A 17,899-nucleotide genomic window follows, 5' to 3' on the forward strand; every position below is an offset into this window, starting at 1 on the left:
ATTCTATTTTCAAGAAGGTTGGATGCTCTTGTGTATTCACCCTAGGTCCAAATTGTGACTTGTTACCCTGTGAGGCCAGCAATCCCTGTGAGAATGGAGCCTTGTGTGTGGAAGAGTTGGATGAGGACCATTACCCTTTGGGCTTCCGGTGCCGCTGTCGCAGAGGATTCACGGGCCCTCGCTGTGAAATCAACGTGGATGAGTGCAGCTCAAGCCCCTGTGTCAATGGATTTTGCTATGATGGTAAAAAAAACAAATAACATGTTAATTAACATACAATGTGTGACATTTTACAGTTGTGTCACTGAAGCTAGTAAGGTTGTAATGGCAATGGGATGCCATCTGATAGAATAATCTAGGACACTCTGCAAGGCTTATTTGCCTCTCATAAAACGAAATCAGTGTTGCTTGAATTTGTATAATTGAGTATAAATGTTGAGCAATTTAGAGTATGTAATCAAAGATGTCACATTATCTATGACTTCTTGCTTAGCCATAGGATGTACATGTCAAATGTACATCACAACGATTTATTGCAGCAGGGAAGCAATTCTGGAGCACATGAAGCAATTGTGGACTTTTATTTGTACACTTCTACAGAGATCCAACTTGAGACTTTCTCAAACAATTGCATTTCCAATTCAGATTTTCTTACTGGATTTTCTATTTAATACAGTGCTTGAAGTGATTGAGTGAGGTTTAAGGAATATAGGAAGTTATCAGGAAATTACACATTCATCAACCTTTAAACAAGATCTAGTGGTCCCTGATGAATTCCCACCTATTGTGATAAACGTGTTTAACAAGAAATTAGTGTGCTGTAATCATTTTATTATGGGCAGCAAGGTGGCATCACACAGTCAAGAGTTCTGGGTATGAAGCCTGTAATGCAGTGACTCACTTGATTGTGTTGCCGTACGCATCAGCCAGATGTCTGGACTAATCGTGATTGCGGTCAGCCAGTTCACTGCAGGTCAGTTACGCTGAGCCTCGTAGACCCACTGGCCCGGCGCTCAACACCAGCCAACCCCATCCCTGGAGAGTGCAACGCAGAGCCACATTGGCTGAGATGAGTAATGCTGCTGCCACCCAAGACCAAAAGCATTTAATGAGAGTAATAGTGGCTACGCACACCAAGACAGAGTGACAGCATAGATTACGTGGTAAATCTTTGGGATAATGAAGAATCCTGGGACCCCGACTGGGGAAGTAATAAATTCACTTGTGAAAGAAGCGCAATTACCTCTGTCACCGGCTAACTGTGCATCAATGTTGGGTCGCAGAGACAGAGTGATGCATCCCTTGTCATTAGTGAGTAAAGAAGTGGAAACACATTCTAAACTATGGAATATTTCGCAAAGTGGTGTAAGAAATTGGCACATTTTGTAATAAATTTTTCTCCTCTTTTGCTTGGCTTCACCTGAACTGGGAACTCTGATAGTGAGAAAACAAATGACAAGCCTTCAGGACATTTATTGAACAAAAGGAGGTATAAGTGAAAAGAGGGATAAGGATAGAAAAAGAAAGGCCAGTGGCCAGACAGATTAATTTAAAGATGCTTACCGTGTCGGACCCTGTCAGACTGATACATTGATTCCTGATGTGTCATCGTAGATCCAGCAAGCTGCACTGGTAGGACAATCCATTCATTTTAACAGTTGTCATTAAAAGAATGGCTCCACACTGAGAAATTGTTGTTGATGTTAACAATTAGCTGCATAGAAATGGAGTGCTACCTGCTGAGAGCGGTGACTAGTAATTGATGATGCAAGGAGATGTAAGTAAACTGCTGATTTTGTTTCAGTTGTAGATGGATTTTATTGCCTTTGCAGTCCTGGCTATGCCGGCCTGCAATGTGAGAAAGACATTGACGACTGCGTTAAAAATCTGTGCAGTGGCAATTCAATATGTAAAGATCTCCATCTGGTAAGTCGACACATTTTTATTTTATTTTCTATATGCCAGTTTAATGGAGTGATGCAATGGACTTTGAAAGGGCCTTAAAATGGAAATGTGTCCTATTAATCACTGCAGTTGGTAATCGCCATTACATATGGACTCAAGTGGTTCACATAAGGTATCACTGATTGCCTGATGACCGTTATGCTTTTACTGAATAGTGGCATGTGTGTTGTAGTAAAATATACTCAGCTGTCTGATATCATTATTAGTTTCGTATCTGAAGGGAGAGAAAATGTAGTCCATGTGTCAGGACCATCAGCATTTTGTAGTCAGTACTGACAGACTGTCTTGGTCTTATTGAGGGATTTATTCACCATCTAAGTGAATCAATTTGCAACCTAAGAGCACCATAGGAATATGAGATGGGCAAAGCAAGCAAGTGGTGAATCATACATTTCCTTTACACGGCAAAATGACCTAACAAACTGTCACTAGCACCTACTTCTCATTCAATGGCTTTAGCTACAAATACGAAACTGGGCACTGTTTAAAGCTTCGAAGCTTTAATTAATAGATTGTTTGATTACATCTGCCATTTCTACAAAACAGGTTAAGACTGATAAACAAGTAATGAATTTCATGTAGATGATTAAAATCAAATAAAATAATAAAAAATAATTAAAACATGCAATAAAATATACAAAACAAAATAAAACATCAAACCTCTGAAGCAATCGACAAGTTATAGTCACCGAGTTGTATATCTTTTTTTTTTTGTTATTGTTGTTTTTTACACCGGCAGCTGAAAACTGGCAGTGCCTCTGCTGGTTGCAGACAAGTAGTCTGCTGGAACAGAATCCAGCTCTTATCATCCGTATTATCAACTATTTTCTACACTGGAACATTTTATTGGATGGAATGTGTTATTTTTTTCTGGTCTATCCGTAAACTCATTATGAAAACTTTTTTTCAACACAGTCTTGTTTACAGCCTAGCCATCGCTCTCTTTGAATCCAGTGTCCTATGGAGCTTATTTTGGAAAATTGCTGTCCCTGAAGGTGACTTAGCAGCAAAAATGAGATTATGTTCTATTGCCAGGGGTAAAGAATCCGAATATCCTCAAGGTATCTAATTTATCATGAGATGACTGTACCCAACATCCCCCTGCACCCACCGGGGATATCAGGAACATTTTAACTGCACACCACATAGCATATACGTACATTACTGATTAGCATACCTTCAACTTGCAGCATCCAGGACCTGTAGGCAAAACAGCAGCACTGACAAATGACGAAAAATTATTCATTGTACTAATGCAGATTGTGATGATGAAATAACGGACACATATTTCACATCCAGTTAGAGACAGAGGCAATAAAATTAACAGAGGAAGAAACTAGATATATTTTTTAATGTTCCCTGCAAAATATGTAGATCAAGCTGTGTGCTTGATGGAAGTTACCATATCCCTTGAATGACACAAGCTGAAAACAAGCTTTCATTTCATCCACAGGGTGGGCGGGAAGAGAAATGCATATGCAGTGATGCCAAATGAATGTGAATATAAATGATAATATGACAAGCGTGCCTCTTCTACTGTTCGCATATTCCCAAAAGGAATGCATTTTTGATGTGAGTGGGGGATTGTAGTATATACTGCATCCGAGAATGTTTTATGCCAGCAGTTGTATGTTAAAATGGAACAAAGTATATTAAGCAATCCTAACAGATGTAAGCTGCTCTGTCAGCCATTTTCCTCTGTAATCAAGTTTTGTTGTTGTCTTCATGCAGAGTTACGAATGTGTATGTCACTCTGGCTGGGAGGGCGAGTACTGCCAACAAGAAATTGTTCAATGTTTGTCACAGCCCTGCAAAAACAACGCTACCTGCACTGGAGTCAATGGCTACAAGTGGGTGCATGCACTAGCATTATTAAAAAAAAAAAAAAGCACACAGATAAAATAATGTCTTTTTATTGGCAAAGGGCATAGTGAATTGAACATGCAGGCAGGTACAACCAGTGAGTCGATAACTGACACACAGCATGAATTTTTTTTTTCCAAAGGATGTGTGACTCATTTGAGTCTAACTGCTCCAGCAGAAAAAAACAAAGGGACTGAAGAAAATGTGTTTTAGTACTCACTGCCACCAAGTGGAATGTTCACCCGTTGCTTCAGTGGTGTTGATCCGAAGTGCACACACGCACTCCCCTTTTTGTCGCTGTACTGAAATCTACTACAGAGATTAGAGCAGCCTGGCTCAGGTGTTAGAGTGGTTGTCTCACATTTGGAAGGTTGCAGGTTCGATCCCTAGTGACTTGCAGGAGCCCTTTGTGCACCTGCAAAGTAAAAAAGACTCATTCAGAAATCTGTTTAAGATAGACGATTAAGATGTCTGAATAAATTGAAACTACTTCACCCCAAATAGAGGCCTTTTTTTCCTCTCAAGAAAGAAGAGATGTTGACTGTAATTAATTTGGTATAATTGATATCTTCATACACCACAATCACATAACACTAGATAAGCAAAAAGAATGAAAAATGAACTGACCCATTTTTGGTATGAACTACGTCTCTCTAAGGTGTATATGCGCACCGGGCTGGACAGGTGTGGAGTGCTCTGAGGAAGTCAATGAGTGTGAATCTGGACCTTGTCTAAATGGAGCTCGGTGTCAGGAGGCACATGTAACTGGGGATTTCTCATGCACCTGCCCCCCCTTTCTCAGCGGCCCATTGTGCAACCAGCCTTATGACCCATGTGATCCACTCCACAATCCCTGCCTACACAACTCCACCTGCCTAACACGCTCCGATGGAACGGCCGTCTGCACATGCCCAGCTGGTGAGTGCGTACATGGCCTCATCTGCACACTGAATTTTGTTTGGGGGGGCTGGGACTAATCTAGTGTAACTACACTAATAGCTTCTTCCATTTCAGCAGCCAGGGTACTTTTAAGTACAGGCAAGCTTCCAATTGAGCTGTATTTTAGAATGCAGAAAGTCAAGTTTTTTTTTCTTTGCTCCCATCAAAAACACTGAAATCCATTACAACCCTGAAAACATCATTTTGATGCCGTTTGGTAAAAGATATATGCAGTAAATACTGCATCAATTATGACCCCACGATCTAATTCAAATTCAGGGTTCATTTTGTTGTTATTTCAAACACGCATAAATGAAATTCTAGAACTAAGTCATGCACACTGTGAATATAAAAGAATGACTTGAATACTAATGATTTATAAATAGATGGCCAAACTAATATATAGAGAAATAAAGAACACTTCACGTCGCCTTGGGAATCTGTAAAGTCACTGTCTCTGGATTATATTATGTCAAGCAATCTCCTGTATGTGTATGAATTATGTGAAGTTGGATTCAATAGCTGCCTGTTTTGACTCACAAAATAAGTTTTCCCCACTGAAAAGTTTGTCGGAACAGCTGTAGAACAAAACTAAAGCTGCTACCACAATTTCACCTCACCCCACCCAACCATATGGTCATAATTTGCATTCATTTGTATATTTTACCATATTTTAAAACATTTTTTCCCAAAAATGTTTGTGTGGTGGGCTGTTTGGTGAGTACAAATATTTGTTGTTGTTTTTGGTAGCCCAGAAATATTGCAATAAATTTGTAGACTGCGTGAAACAGCCAGTTTAAGCACCACCTGTCAGGCAGCAAGCAGTTGATGCTAATGAGATTGAGATTTTGGTTAAACTCCTATTTTAAATTATTCTCAATTTAAGAATGTCGATTTTTAAATTAAATCAGATTTAATAATCAAGTATGTTGAGGGTTACCTCTCGAGAGGTTTCAGATGCTACTTAAGGAATTGTTGAGCATTCAACTGCTTTAAAGCACCACTATCGCTGTTCTGTGCCTAATGGCGCTATCAGTGCAAAAAGGGAGCGATGTTTCCAGATATAAATAGAACTGCCGGCTTGGTTTGTGAAGTTTCCTTGGAGAGGAATAAGAAATTAGGTAGTTGCTGCATACATTACACCAAGAACTTTACGTGGGCTTACTCATTTTCACTTCACAAAAGTATGATGACTCACTCCTCTTATTATTCAACATACAATTGTCCCACGTAGCTCCTACTTGTTGCATTTTTTTTTTCCCCCGTAATCCAAAGTAGACAAATGATCTTCTGATTTAATGGTATCACAATACTTTGGTGCTACGTTTTTAAATCCTTGTGTCATTCAATGCTTTTAAAATGGCACTTTAACATTCAACAATTGTATGTTGTCATCTAGCTAACCAACCATCTATAGTTTTAAACATAACCTCCTAACAACTCTGAACTTCTATACTACAATATAGCATTTCACAATCAACATTTATCAATATAAAGAATTTAAATAAAACACATACTTGTGAAACTGATGCCTGTCTGCGTAAGCTTACCGTTCCAATTATATATACTGCACTGAAAGTCCCAGAAAATCTAAGATGTTTCTCGTATGACTGAATCACCTCTGAGCCCTTGGCCAGAAGTCACAAGTCACAGTGCCTGTTCAGCACAGATGTTCTCTTTTGCTCTTAATGAGGGAACGTCTTCAGGGAGGCGCAGACCCCAAGAGGAGAACAAACTGAAAAAGCTCCGTGAGGTCAAAGGTCAGGTTGAGGGTTAGTGGACAATGAATGCAATAAATGAAGTAACAGGAATAGCTTCTGACAGCACAGATTAGTACACCTTCACACTTAAACTATTAAGGCATTTCTGACCTTGCTTATTTTTGTGCATGTTTGACGTGCCCTCAACATAATCTAAAAATAGTCGAGAAATTACTGTCCATTTAATAAATAATGAGAAGAATCCCCCCTGTTGTTATTACCTAAAGTGTGAAAGATCATCTTGCAGTTCCTAATATAAGTACTTTGCACATGCTGATCTGCTGCACGGACTCCAGTGAGTCTGTTATGCTTCTTGTAGAGTTGGCAGTGTTCACCCCCACAATGGCGCAAACACCAATGTCTAAATGTGTTGTCTATGAAAATGGATAAGGAAAGACAACTTCAGCCATGCACACAGACTGCTAGTTTTGCTCCAGGCACAAAAAAATAGTGAGTGCCACCCATTGGTTTGATACAGTTTCAGAATGCTAATAACGCTTCATCACTGAGGGCAAAGGGTGTTTTGTTCTGTCTCAGTTTTTAGCTTTCAGACCTCTGTTTCATATCTAGACAGCGGCTACATGGAAAAAGCAAATTCCTGGGATCAGTCATTCTACTCATAAAAATTCATCATCGTTAGTGCCGTGTATCATGTTGGAGTTTAACCTCTGAGCCCTTCACAGCAGGTTTCTAATAGAGCAGCAACTCCAGCTTTGTTTCACTGTGGTTTCACTGCATAGCAGGATACTTGTCCCCAGCAATCCCCTTTTTGCCTGCTCATTGTATGGTTTTCCACTTTCATGCATAAATTTGCTGTCGGGACTTGTGACTGCTGTTGAAAGAGCCTTGAGTCGATGTACAGCTCAGTGTGTTGAACCAATCGCAAGGCTTCAGGGGACCAGTGTGCGCCAAATCACCAACGTGCATGCAAACATCTCATAAAGCCTATGTTGGTGGAAGCTCAGGGCAGAAGCCTGAGTCATCTGCACTTGTATTCAGCCAGAAAACTTTCATTTGGAGAAAAACAGCTTGGCTTTTCAAGATTAAAGTTAATAGAGAAAAATATCATTAATAGGCCAAAGTGTTTTCAAAATAGCATTTTAAAATGTTGAAAACTCTAAACTGAATTAAAAGTTACACATGTGAAATAAATACATTACTATTGAACAATAATTTTAAATGTTCATGTTTTTTTATTCTTTTTTTGTTTCATGCAATGGCAAAACAACACAGTCTATAATTTTCCAACAAATGAGGAAATTGGTCAATAGTTGACTCCTCCCACAGGTGGTGACCACAGGTTAGTCCATCGGAAGTGGTGGGGACACATGTAGCCAATTCATAGCAACTCTCTTTGCACTTACTGGGGGTCCTCGGTTTATGATGTGGATACGTTCCTACGCGGCGACATTAACCGAATTTCGGTGCAAGTCAGAACAGTAATAAAATGAATGTCGTAACTTCAAAACAGCGTAACTTGAGACCGTCGTAAACCGAGGACCCTCTGTATATTTAAGGATAAGCATTTAAAAAAACAGCTTAAAAATTATCATTTCAATTTGTAGAATGACTATTGTTCACAAAAAGATGTAATATGTATTATTATTTATGATTAAACTTTGAAACCCCACAGCTTTTCCCCATGACAAATTTCTTACTGACAAAGGAAACACATGCAACCGCAGCCCGTTAAAAGCATGAAATTGGCTTTACCAAGTGAAGAGGCAACAATGAAAACTCGGTGGTGTGTCAGTTGTTGAATGTAGTTCCGCTCAACAGAAGACTTGAAGGGAAAGAAAAACGTCAGGGGGCAATGTGAACATTGTTCAAGTTCGAGTGTTGAATTCCGCACCGCTGTGACGACAGGGTTCATGACTTGGTTTTTGAATGTGGAAAGATAGACTTATTAATTGATATATACATTGATGAATATTTGAATCAAGTCACGTAATGGACCATGTGGATTAGTAATGAACAGTTATATATTGCATGACATGAACTTTTTTTGCTCAGCACCTTTTACACTCAACTGACAGCGAATCTGATAAGGAGACCATAAGGACAAATGGAGCAGTCCAGACCAAATTCACAGTCTTAAAATGAAGACATCAGTCATATTTCAATTGAAACGCCCATCAAACTTAGCTCACTGTCCACCTGGGATTACCCTCAATTTCCTTTTCCTGTGAGACATTCAATGACAGTGGCAGCCATCTCATAGCGGCGCTGCAACCATATGATGAAATGACTTTGCGAGCTTGTGCCCGTGCTATCTCTCAGTGCTCTGTCAAAGAGAAGCCTCCAGTCAGTGCTTAGTGGCACAAGATGCATTACATTGCGGTGACATTCCAAATAGCCCCCCGAGGTGTTCCACCATTGCTGTGACTGACAGGCCAGGTTGGGAAACCTTTGCCGTCCCATAATTCACTGGATGCTCCATGCTCCCTGTGCTCTCACATTCTTACGTCCCAAGATATACAAAGCTGTGACTTGTCACCGCATAGCATCGCACTAGTGTATTTCAATATATTCACCGACTATATAAGGAATATATAGTCTGAGAGCCATTATATTTTTGGCTCGGGTCCACATTATATACACATGTATTTATAGAGGTGTGTGTATGAATATATATTGCTCAGAAAATAATCTACTAATGTGTTGGCAATCATTTAATTGCAGCCACTCCTCCAAAATGAAAGAACGATCGGTTACAGCATAACGTAGAAGAACAGAAGCTTTCAATATATTTTTGCTCTTTTAAAAGGTAATTTTGGCTAATGTTGTGCATGGGGACCTGCACATTAGTCAGCAAGTTCAAACAACATGTTTTAAGTGTTTCCTTTTCAGACCTCAAATCAACTAGATAAAAGTGTATACTCCAAATAAAGCTATTCAGACATCCATAAAGTCATTGGAATCCTTAAAAAAAAAGAAAACAGGCACCCCCATGTCTGAAAATCATTTCACCCGCTTGTATCTGGGATCTCGTTCTTTCGGTCACAACCCACAGCTTGTGACCAGAGGTGAGGTTTGGAAAGTAGATCAATTGGTAAATTGAGAGCTTCGCCTCCTTCTTCAACTACAACAGACCGGCGCAGAGTCCGCATCACAGCAGACGCTGCACCACTCCGCTTATCATTCTCCCGCTTCATTCTACCATTATTTATTAACAAGTAGCCCGCCAAGATACTGTAACTTGATACTTGATCTCATCCACAACCCGATAAGATAGGAAGAGAGATTTTTCAGCAGAAACATGTTAAAAAGTGAATCAGAACAAATCACCAGAGGCAAAACATTAGAGGCTCCGAAGCCGCTTCGAAAGTCCTATCAAACGTCCGTGTTGATCTGCTTAGCCACCCGGCCCTCAACCCCCTTATGAAGCAGGGCAAAAGAGCTCATGGGGTTTAGCTTCTCCTTCTTGAAGAACTTAACAAGAGGTCCCCATCCTTACTCCCCTTCTTCCTACACAGACATATGCAAAGAATGGCACACATAGACGCACACCTCCCAAACCCCAAACCACTAACCCTCAAACCAATCTGTCCATGGCACTGAAGTATTATTAGACTTACATGCTCTCTGAGGGGAAACAGTGAGTGCTGAGAGCTGGAAGATGAGAAATGCTACTGGGGCTGCTAGTTCCATTAAAATGACGTTCACCAGGGCCTTGGTTATCATCGACCCTGACGTTTTCAGCAGTGTGGGCGGGCTTACTGATCCATGACCGTCTCTTCTGATTTTCAAGGATTTGAAGGAAGCCGTTGTGAAACTGACACCAATGAGTGCAGCTCTAATCCTTGCCAAGACCACGGCGACTGTATGGACCTGGTCAATGGCTACAGGTGACTGGTCTCAGTTCCTACATAAGCACATTATTGAATATTTTAGGAGAACTTTACATTATTGTGTTTAGAGTGCATGGATGCTTCGTCAAATCTGTTTAGTCTAATTGACAAAACATCATCAACCATTAGTACTTCTTAGGATTCCATAGCTCAACGATACATAGTGAGTGGGAAACATCAAGTTTCCTTTTTTTTTTTTTTTTTTTGGTCCTCTGCTTTGCACAGCAAGCTGTGCAAAAGTCCGAGACCATCAGGCACAATCACCAAATGCATTCAATCATTTCTCGATTTATTAGAATAGAATCAAAAAACAGACTAGGTATTTAACAGGAGTATTTATTTTTTCATTTTCCAGATGTGTTTGCAAAATGGGATTTTCCGGCCTTCACTGTGAGCAAGACCTAAATAAGTGCTCCTCACGGCCTTGCCTCAACGGTGGCACCTGTCAGGACCTACTGAACAAGTAAGACTAAAAAGCAAGTTAGAATTGAGAATGGTATTTCATTTTCAAATGCGTGTTCCACTTTAAAGTTGGGCAAAATGCATATCCTCTGAGCTGCTCTCCAGAAGATGGAGGCTGGATTCAGCTGGAAAACATCATGTGTCTCAATTCATCCTCCAGCCCAGCACTAGTGGTGCTTCTCTCTGGTGTGCTTAATGGGAGCCCCTGGGCTTGTGGGCTTGCCTAGTCGGACAGATGGATAGAAAAGTCCCAGGGCCAATTTGAGTCCTAAATGGTTTGTCTCCAGTTTGGCTCCCGTCATGATTTGGCTCCCGTGTGACTCGGCCTTGTTCAATACGGTGCTGGCTATATTGCACAGTCCGGTGTGTTTTAACCTTACTGCCCACTACAGGAACAAAACAACGCACTTGCCATTATCTTCATCCCCCTGACCTGACAAGTTGAACACTGAGATGATGTGTCTATCTCTCTAGTGTGCCCCAAAGTGTTTTTCCACATCTGCACACATTCACAGTCTCCTCTTATCACGCAGCATTCACTGGGAAATACTAAATCATTATCAACGGATGCGGTTTTGTTTTATAAGAAGCTCAAAAGCAGCGTTGGCGGGCAGGCGGCAAAGCAAGAGCGTGTTAATTATGATCAGGGTTTGGTCCCTGACTAGTCGAGCCTTTTAGAGCTTTCATAATTAGAAGATGCAGTGCTTTTGAACCACATGACAAAAAGAGTCTTGCATATCGCCAAAATTGGTTTTAATCTCGTTAATTTGATGATAACAAATGACACCTTACTTTTGTTTTGTTTTCAACCATAAATAGGGAAGATGTTTCCTCAGAGACGTGAGGTCAGAAGATATTAGAGCCAATGACAGCTGGGGCGAGGGATTTGAATAGAGTAAAGTGCATTATCAGACTCATTAGGCTATTCCCTTCAGTAATAAGTCATCAAGCATAATTCAAAGTGAGTTGCACCGTGGGAGATTTAATTGCTGCTATATTGTTCCTGTTGGAGAAAGATGTCGGTCAGGCTCATTATGAAAAATCGCTCTTAATTTCAAAGATTCTCAAACTATTCGAATAGTTGTATCACTATTATGATGTCTCCTACTCAGTAATTATTGCAGCATAATTAGTATACATATATAGGAATAGGTTGCCGTCAATATATGGCTTACTACAATTTAGTAGCAACATTTACGGCTCAGTTTATCTTATCATTATAGCATTTCAAAACAAAACAAAATGTTGAAATATCTTAAATTATCAGTTTAAATTCTTTTGAGGGTGTCGTGATGGTCAACACCTCCAATGTTGTGTAAAAGGAATGTGGAAACAAATAAATGTGAATTACAATGATACGTTTGAAAATATCTTAAGTTCAAATTATCCTCCAAATATGTGAAGTTTGCCGGAACAATAACGCAATTCTGACAGCATGTTCCTCTTTTTCATTCTTTCACTTTTATGATTGTGTGATATTTTTCTGTCCTACAGGTTTCACTGCAGTTGCCCTTCTGGATATTTCGGAACACTCTGTGACCTGAGTGGGAACGAGTGTCAAGTTTCACCTTGCCTACAGGGGGGCACCTGCATCAACAAGCCAGGGGGGTTTGAATGTGTCTGTCACCATGGATACTCAGGTACGTCTTCTTCCCCCTGGTGGCACTAAGATCAATAGAAGAGCCTAAAAAGCTTATCAGGGTTGGTGCGGACCAGAGCACCGACACAGATGTGGTTTTGTGTGAAAACTGCTTCCCAACAAATTCTTTTAATTGGCGTCCCTGCCCATGCCAGATGCTGCGGTTGCCTTTTAGCAAAGCTAAGTAGATAAACATTCACCTATTTGGTCTGATGGAAACTTATCACTGTCACTTAGCTGCTTTTATTTTATTACGTCAGCTTCCTTAGTCTCAGAATGAGTTGCTTTACTTCAATCCATTCGTCTTATTTTCCAGCCAGGCAGATATTGAGCTATTTTAGCGCACGGCCATGTGCACGCGCGTGCGTGTGATTTTGCACTAAAGCCGATTCCTGTCATCTTCTGGGAAGATTAATTTCATTTGTCTTCCACACTGTATCATCAATTTATCCTTCCTCAATTGAGAGGGGGGAGAAATCTCTAAGGTATTGTGACTCTGGAGAGCACAACCTGCCATGCATGGCCCAATTCCCACTGAAGCAGCTTTTATTATTAGGGCTGCACACACTATAGTACAAGTCATTACTTTTTCTGATACTCTAAGCTCATGTGAGGAAACAGGACTCCCCTAGAGAGCAAGCGGCCATAGGATGAAGTCCGACTTGGCTCAAACCTACTGGAATTCTTAAAAGTATTTGTGCTATAACTTTCCAACGCAGCACAAAAACTATCTGATATAACTTTTTGGAGAAGGCCTGTTTGAAATTGATTTGAATGTTATTCTGTTTTGAAAGTGTCAACTCCTTTTTGGATGAAATTCTTAACTTTGTGTGTGACATATTATTTGTTACTGGCATCAGCAAATCAATAGCTATTTTTTCTTTTTGCATATTGAATGCCAGAATCAATTTAGGATCCACCAGTTGATGGTGCTTACTAATAAATCAGTATAGTCTATATTTGTTAGCTTGCATGGATGTGATTACACAATAATGACAGTTCGTTTCCACCTGCATTAGGTTCCGTATCGGATTTTATTAGTGTTGCTGGCCAGTCAGTGAGAATGCGCATCTTTATTTTAGACTTTGACATTCTGTTTGATCAGGTTGTTCATAGTCTCAATTACCTTTTTTTCAACATTCTTTAAATAGGATTGCAAAATATTGCTTTTCAACACGCTTTAAAGAACCCAGATACTGAGCAATGTTTATTTCAAGACATAACATTTTATAGGGTGAATCGCATAGTTATTAACTGGCTTCTTTAGCTTCTAACAACCTCCACCAAACAGAATGGAATGTAAATGTGCTGTATACGGTAAAGCTTATATGGTATCTACTTTTGGAGTTGTTAATGACAATGTCTAACGAACAGCTTGTCACTAAAGACATTTGACTGCTGTTGAGGATAAGCGGTTCAGATAATTGATGATTACAATTCACCACAAAGTATACTGAACAATTAGAGAGAGAGCCCAGGAGCAAAGAAGAAGAAGCGTATTGTTGCATTACAGGTGCAACATTCTGAGGCATGCTTTCAGTAATTGCCTCAGTATAGGCTCTCACCTAATCACATAATTATGCATGACTACAGTTTGTGCTGTTCTATACATTACTTTGCCTTTGTGCCATATTGACATGCACTACAAAAATGTTAATCTCACTCTAAGACAGCACAGGCAGCTGCTTGATTCGCACTTGTCGGATCATTAATGAGGATGTTTTGCTTTTAAGGCTCCCGGCGTGTATTGCTTAACTATACATGGAAGACGTGTTCGGTCCTGAGGTCAGGAGTCATTATAGTGACGTGCATATGAATCACAGTTTCAGCTGTTGTCGTTTGTCGCCTTCTGTTTTTTCTTCTTCACTGGTCATTAAGGAGCATGTTCCCTTGAGTGATAGTACGGTGCAATCAGCACATTGTTGCCGTTTCCTCGGTCAGCACATTGTCGGATGATGATGATGTTGCAGTGAGGCTTCAGTGAATTCGCTCTGCTGGATGAACATGACAATAAAAATGTGTCATCAGTTCAGGCTTTTATACCAAGTGTCTGCAGTTTTCTATTGGGTTACAAATATGAACATTTTTTAATCTTTTGTCTAAAATTGTATGTCGCTTATTGTATTTTTTTTATTTCAATACAGAACAGAATCATACAGGTGTCGGCTGTTTACTCCATGTAAAAGCTTTTTGGACAATAAGCCAGATTCGGACTCTTACTTTGTCATTTCTTAATTTGAAAATATCTACAAGCTTTCTATAAAGGATTATGTTTCCTGTTTTCTCAGAGTAGTCTTTTGGCCAGAAAGCAAGATGTTTAGTCTGGTTTTATAAAAGCGATTAGTCAAATTCAGTCGGCAGGTTTTTGCTCAACGTGGCTTGAGCTATTCAATTTAAGTATTACAAAAAATTCCAATACTACTTGAATTCTTGCCACAGGCAGTTCTTCGTTCGTCAGTTTTTTGGACAGCTACCATACTACATATTAAATAACCAGCTCTCTGAATATACCTGATTCATTAAGGAAATAAACAGGGATTACGTTTTTCAAAGACAGGGACAAGACAATGAGACTGGAAGAATAACTTTACAGCGAAAGCTGCATTTCCTGTATTTTAATTTGCTATCGAATACGTAGACGGTTTGGCTCATTTAATTAATGATTTTGTTTTACACAGAGATTCTCTTTATTTTTTTTGTATATTTTGCGATGGGAATTTTAAAGGTAAAAAAATGAAATGAAATTAAATGAAAGTCTAAAACCTCCAGTGTTGTGTACAGTCTGCTTTATGCCTAATTCACTTGCTGATGTTTGTGTGGAAGCTGGCTGATTAAAGTTAATGCTGGCGAGAAACTAAAGGATGTTTCTCCGTATGATAACTAATGAGGTGTCAAACTGACTCATGAGAGTTAATGATTTGGCTTGCAGCATTTTTTTTTTTTTTTCTCATGAAGCATTAAAGTATTTTCTTTACAGTAGTGGAATGTTAAGTGAGCACAAGAGAATTTGTGGTTAAGAGAAAAGGCTACAAGTGACCCCTGACATCATCTTATTATATGTACCTACCCATTAAATTCAGTTTAGACCAGTTCAGTGCAGTTACCCCCCAAAAAATATTTCATTAATAAACCATCGGTCTGGGCATATTTAAAAGAAAAGAAGACATTTTTTATACCACAGGAAAGGGCAGTTACCACAGGATTTTTAATGAAAGAAAAAAAGAGAGAGTCATCAATAGTTAAACGAAAAAGGCCCAATATGCAATGTGACCCGCGTCTTTTAGATCTATTGAAAATAATGGATGAGCCTGACAAAGCAGTTTACTGCATCAATGGGATATACAGCTCAACAGATAATCATTACATAGCTTGACAAGGGTATTTTGTATACAACCCATCAGCAGCATTAAAGGAGAAAGCTGCAGTGTTGTTATCCCCACCCCCCACTCCCTGCCAAAAAAGAAAATTAGTTGCAATTTCATATGGATGTTATACGTAGTTATATTCCCAATGGTGTTGATCCATAAATAAATACCCCCTTGAATCTCATACCACTCGATCTCTAAGAATGAGGGAGGATGGATTTTTTTGTCTATGCCAATGTTTGACCTTACCATCCCAATGTAGCAGCAGGAGTTGAGGTGCATCAGATCAGACCAAGCAATCTCCTTTCAATCTTCTATTGTCAAATGTTCTTCTTTCACTCTTGCATTGTTATATGTGCGTGAGTTTGGACACTTCCTTTTCCTACTCTGAACACAGAGCGGCAGGAGGTCATGTGTCCTGCTGCTTTTTTTTTTTTTTTCATCGTTCAAATTATTGTTCCTTCACACATGTTCTAGATAGATTTCCTTGTCCAGTCCGGTCATTTTCATCTGACCTTCACCATCGATTTTGCCAAGAGGACTTTCATTCCCTGAATCTTTTTTTTTTTTTCAGCTTTAATAAACCCCACCCATACTTCTGAGTGAAATTTGTCACTGGCTAACAATTAACAACGTACACTGACATTGTATGACTATGAGTATGAAGAGTTTAACTTCCACTTGTAACCTAAATTCTCAAAACCAAAAACGTGTGTATTTGTTTTCTTCAAGCACTAAATGACTACCCCTCCTGTTGAGTTGCACTGTTTAAAGAAGTGTGCTTCATTTCCTAGGGGCATGGTGTGAAGTTAACATTGACGAGTGCATTTTAAAGCTGTGCCAAAATGGTGGGAGATGTATTGATGAAGCCGATCGATATCACTGCGTGTGCCCCGACGGCTTCCTTGGCCCCGACTGTGAGACCAACATTGATGAATGCTTGTCGGCATCTTGTTTTCAAGGGAGGTAAGTATTTATCACAGTCCCATTTAAATGGGAAATGCTGTAGATTAGGAGGAACTATGATGGAATTACTTTGAATTAAAGCCCCTCCACTCTGTCATGATGAATTTCAAGTTGTCAAATTGTATGTTTCTCAACATGTGTTTTGTGCAACAATAGAGCTGCTCTCAAAGAAGCGTTCTATTTAATGTCAACTCTCATCAGTTTTTGCTACTTAAATCAATCCCGCTCCCCCACTGTTCCGGCCCACCTTAGCTGTCATGATGGAATCGCTTCCTACACGTGTCTTTGTGAGGCGGGATGGAGCGGCAGCAGATGTGAAACAAACATTGATGTGAGTAGAGTTTAATGATTAAACCTGCTGAATGTTCTGGAAGAAGAACTTTGTAGTCTTTGCGTAGTCTCTGGTGTCACTAACTTTATCGACTCTCTTACGAGATAATAGGACTGAAGCACCACGATCATGCAAACGTTGCGCAAATACCTGATTAGAGTAAATGGCTCAGCCGAATGCTTAATTGATCCAAACACAACACAGCTTCAGCTGTGCTTCGAAGATAAGGCATTAGGTTTCTTAAAAGGTGTCTTTGAACATTTAGTTTAATCTGTTCTGATTGCCTGTTGGTGGTCTATAATAGCGGTGGACCAGCCCAGACACCTTTCGTGTTGCGTTAACTGGGGCATTAGTGATAGGATTGTTGTTCACAATTGTGTGTAGTGTTGCCAAATTGTATTTAAAACAGAGTCTATCAATTGTACTGAACAACGATATAGGGAGCGCTTGGGAGTGAACATACAGAGGTATTACTTATTGCCTTTGCTGAAGTTAATGTTCTGTAATTTTGTACTTTTGTGACCCATAACAAATTACATTTCATGTATATTCATTCACAGGACTGTACTACCGATCCCTGTTTGAATGGAGGCTCGTGTGTTGATCTGATTGATAAACATTCACGCGTTTGTCAGGATGGTTACACAGGAAAAGCCTGTGAGTTTGACATTGATGCATGCAAAGAATTTGCAAAATTTTGTTCTCAAGGAAGTTCGTGCATTGATGGTAAAGAACTCAACTTTACTTGTAGGTGAGTT

At 39.7% G+C, this 17,899-nt stretch overlaps 1 protein-coding gene across 1 annotated transcript in view; it reads left to right on the plus strand.

Moving 5' to 3' along the window:
- Positions 1 to 17,899, plus strand: part of eys (eyes shut homolog) — a 108,541-nt gene that overhangs the window by 34,324 nt on the left and 56,318 nt on the right. The window contains exons 23-32 of the mRNA XM_037271004.1: positions 46 to 243; positions 1,805 to 1,926; positions 3,697 to 3,815; positions 4,487 to 4,746; positions 10,279 to 10,375; positions 10,734 to 10,841; positions 12,335 to 12,480; positions 16,639 to 16,810; positions 17,063 to 17,141; positions 17,702 to 17,892. Coding sequence (XP_037126899.1) covers positions 46 to 243; positions 1,805 to 1,926; positions 3,697 to 3,815; positions 4,487 to 4,746; positions 10,279 to 10,375; positions 10,734 to 10,841; positions 12,335 to 12,480; positions 16,639 to 16,810; positions 17,063 to 17,141; positions 17,702 to 17,892 — 1,492 coding nt within the window. The remainder of the gene's footprint in view (positions 1 to 45; positions 244 to 1,804; positions 1,927 to 3,696; positions 3,816 to 4,486; positions 4,747 to 10,278; positions 10,376 to 10,733; positions 10,842 to 12,334; positions 12,481 to 16,638; positions 16,811 to 17,062; positions 17,142 to 17,701; positions 17,893 to 17,899) is intronic.

This window comes from Syngnathus acus, chromosome 15 (genome assembly GCF_901709675.1).
Source record: "Syngnathus acus chromosome 15, fSynAcu1.2, whole genome shotgun sequence".
Classification (NCBI taxonomy): domain Eukaryota; kingdom Metazoa; phylum Chordata; class Actinopteri; order Syngnathiformes; family Syngnathidae; genus Syngnathus; species Syngnathus acus.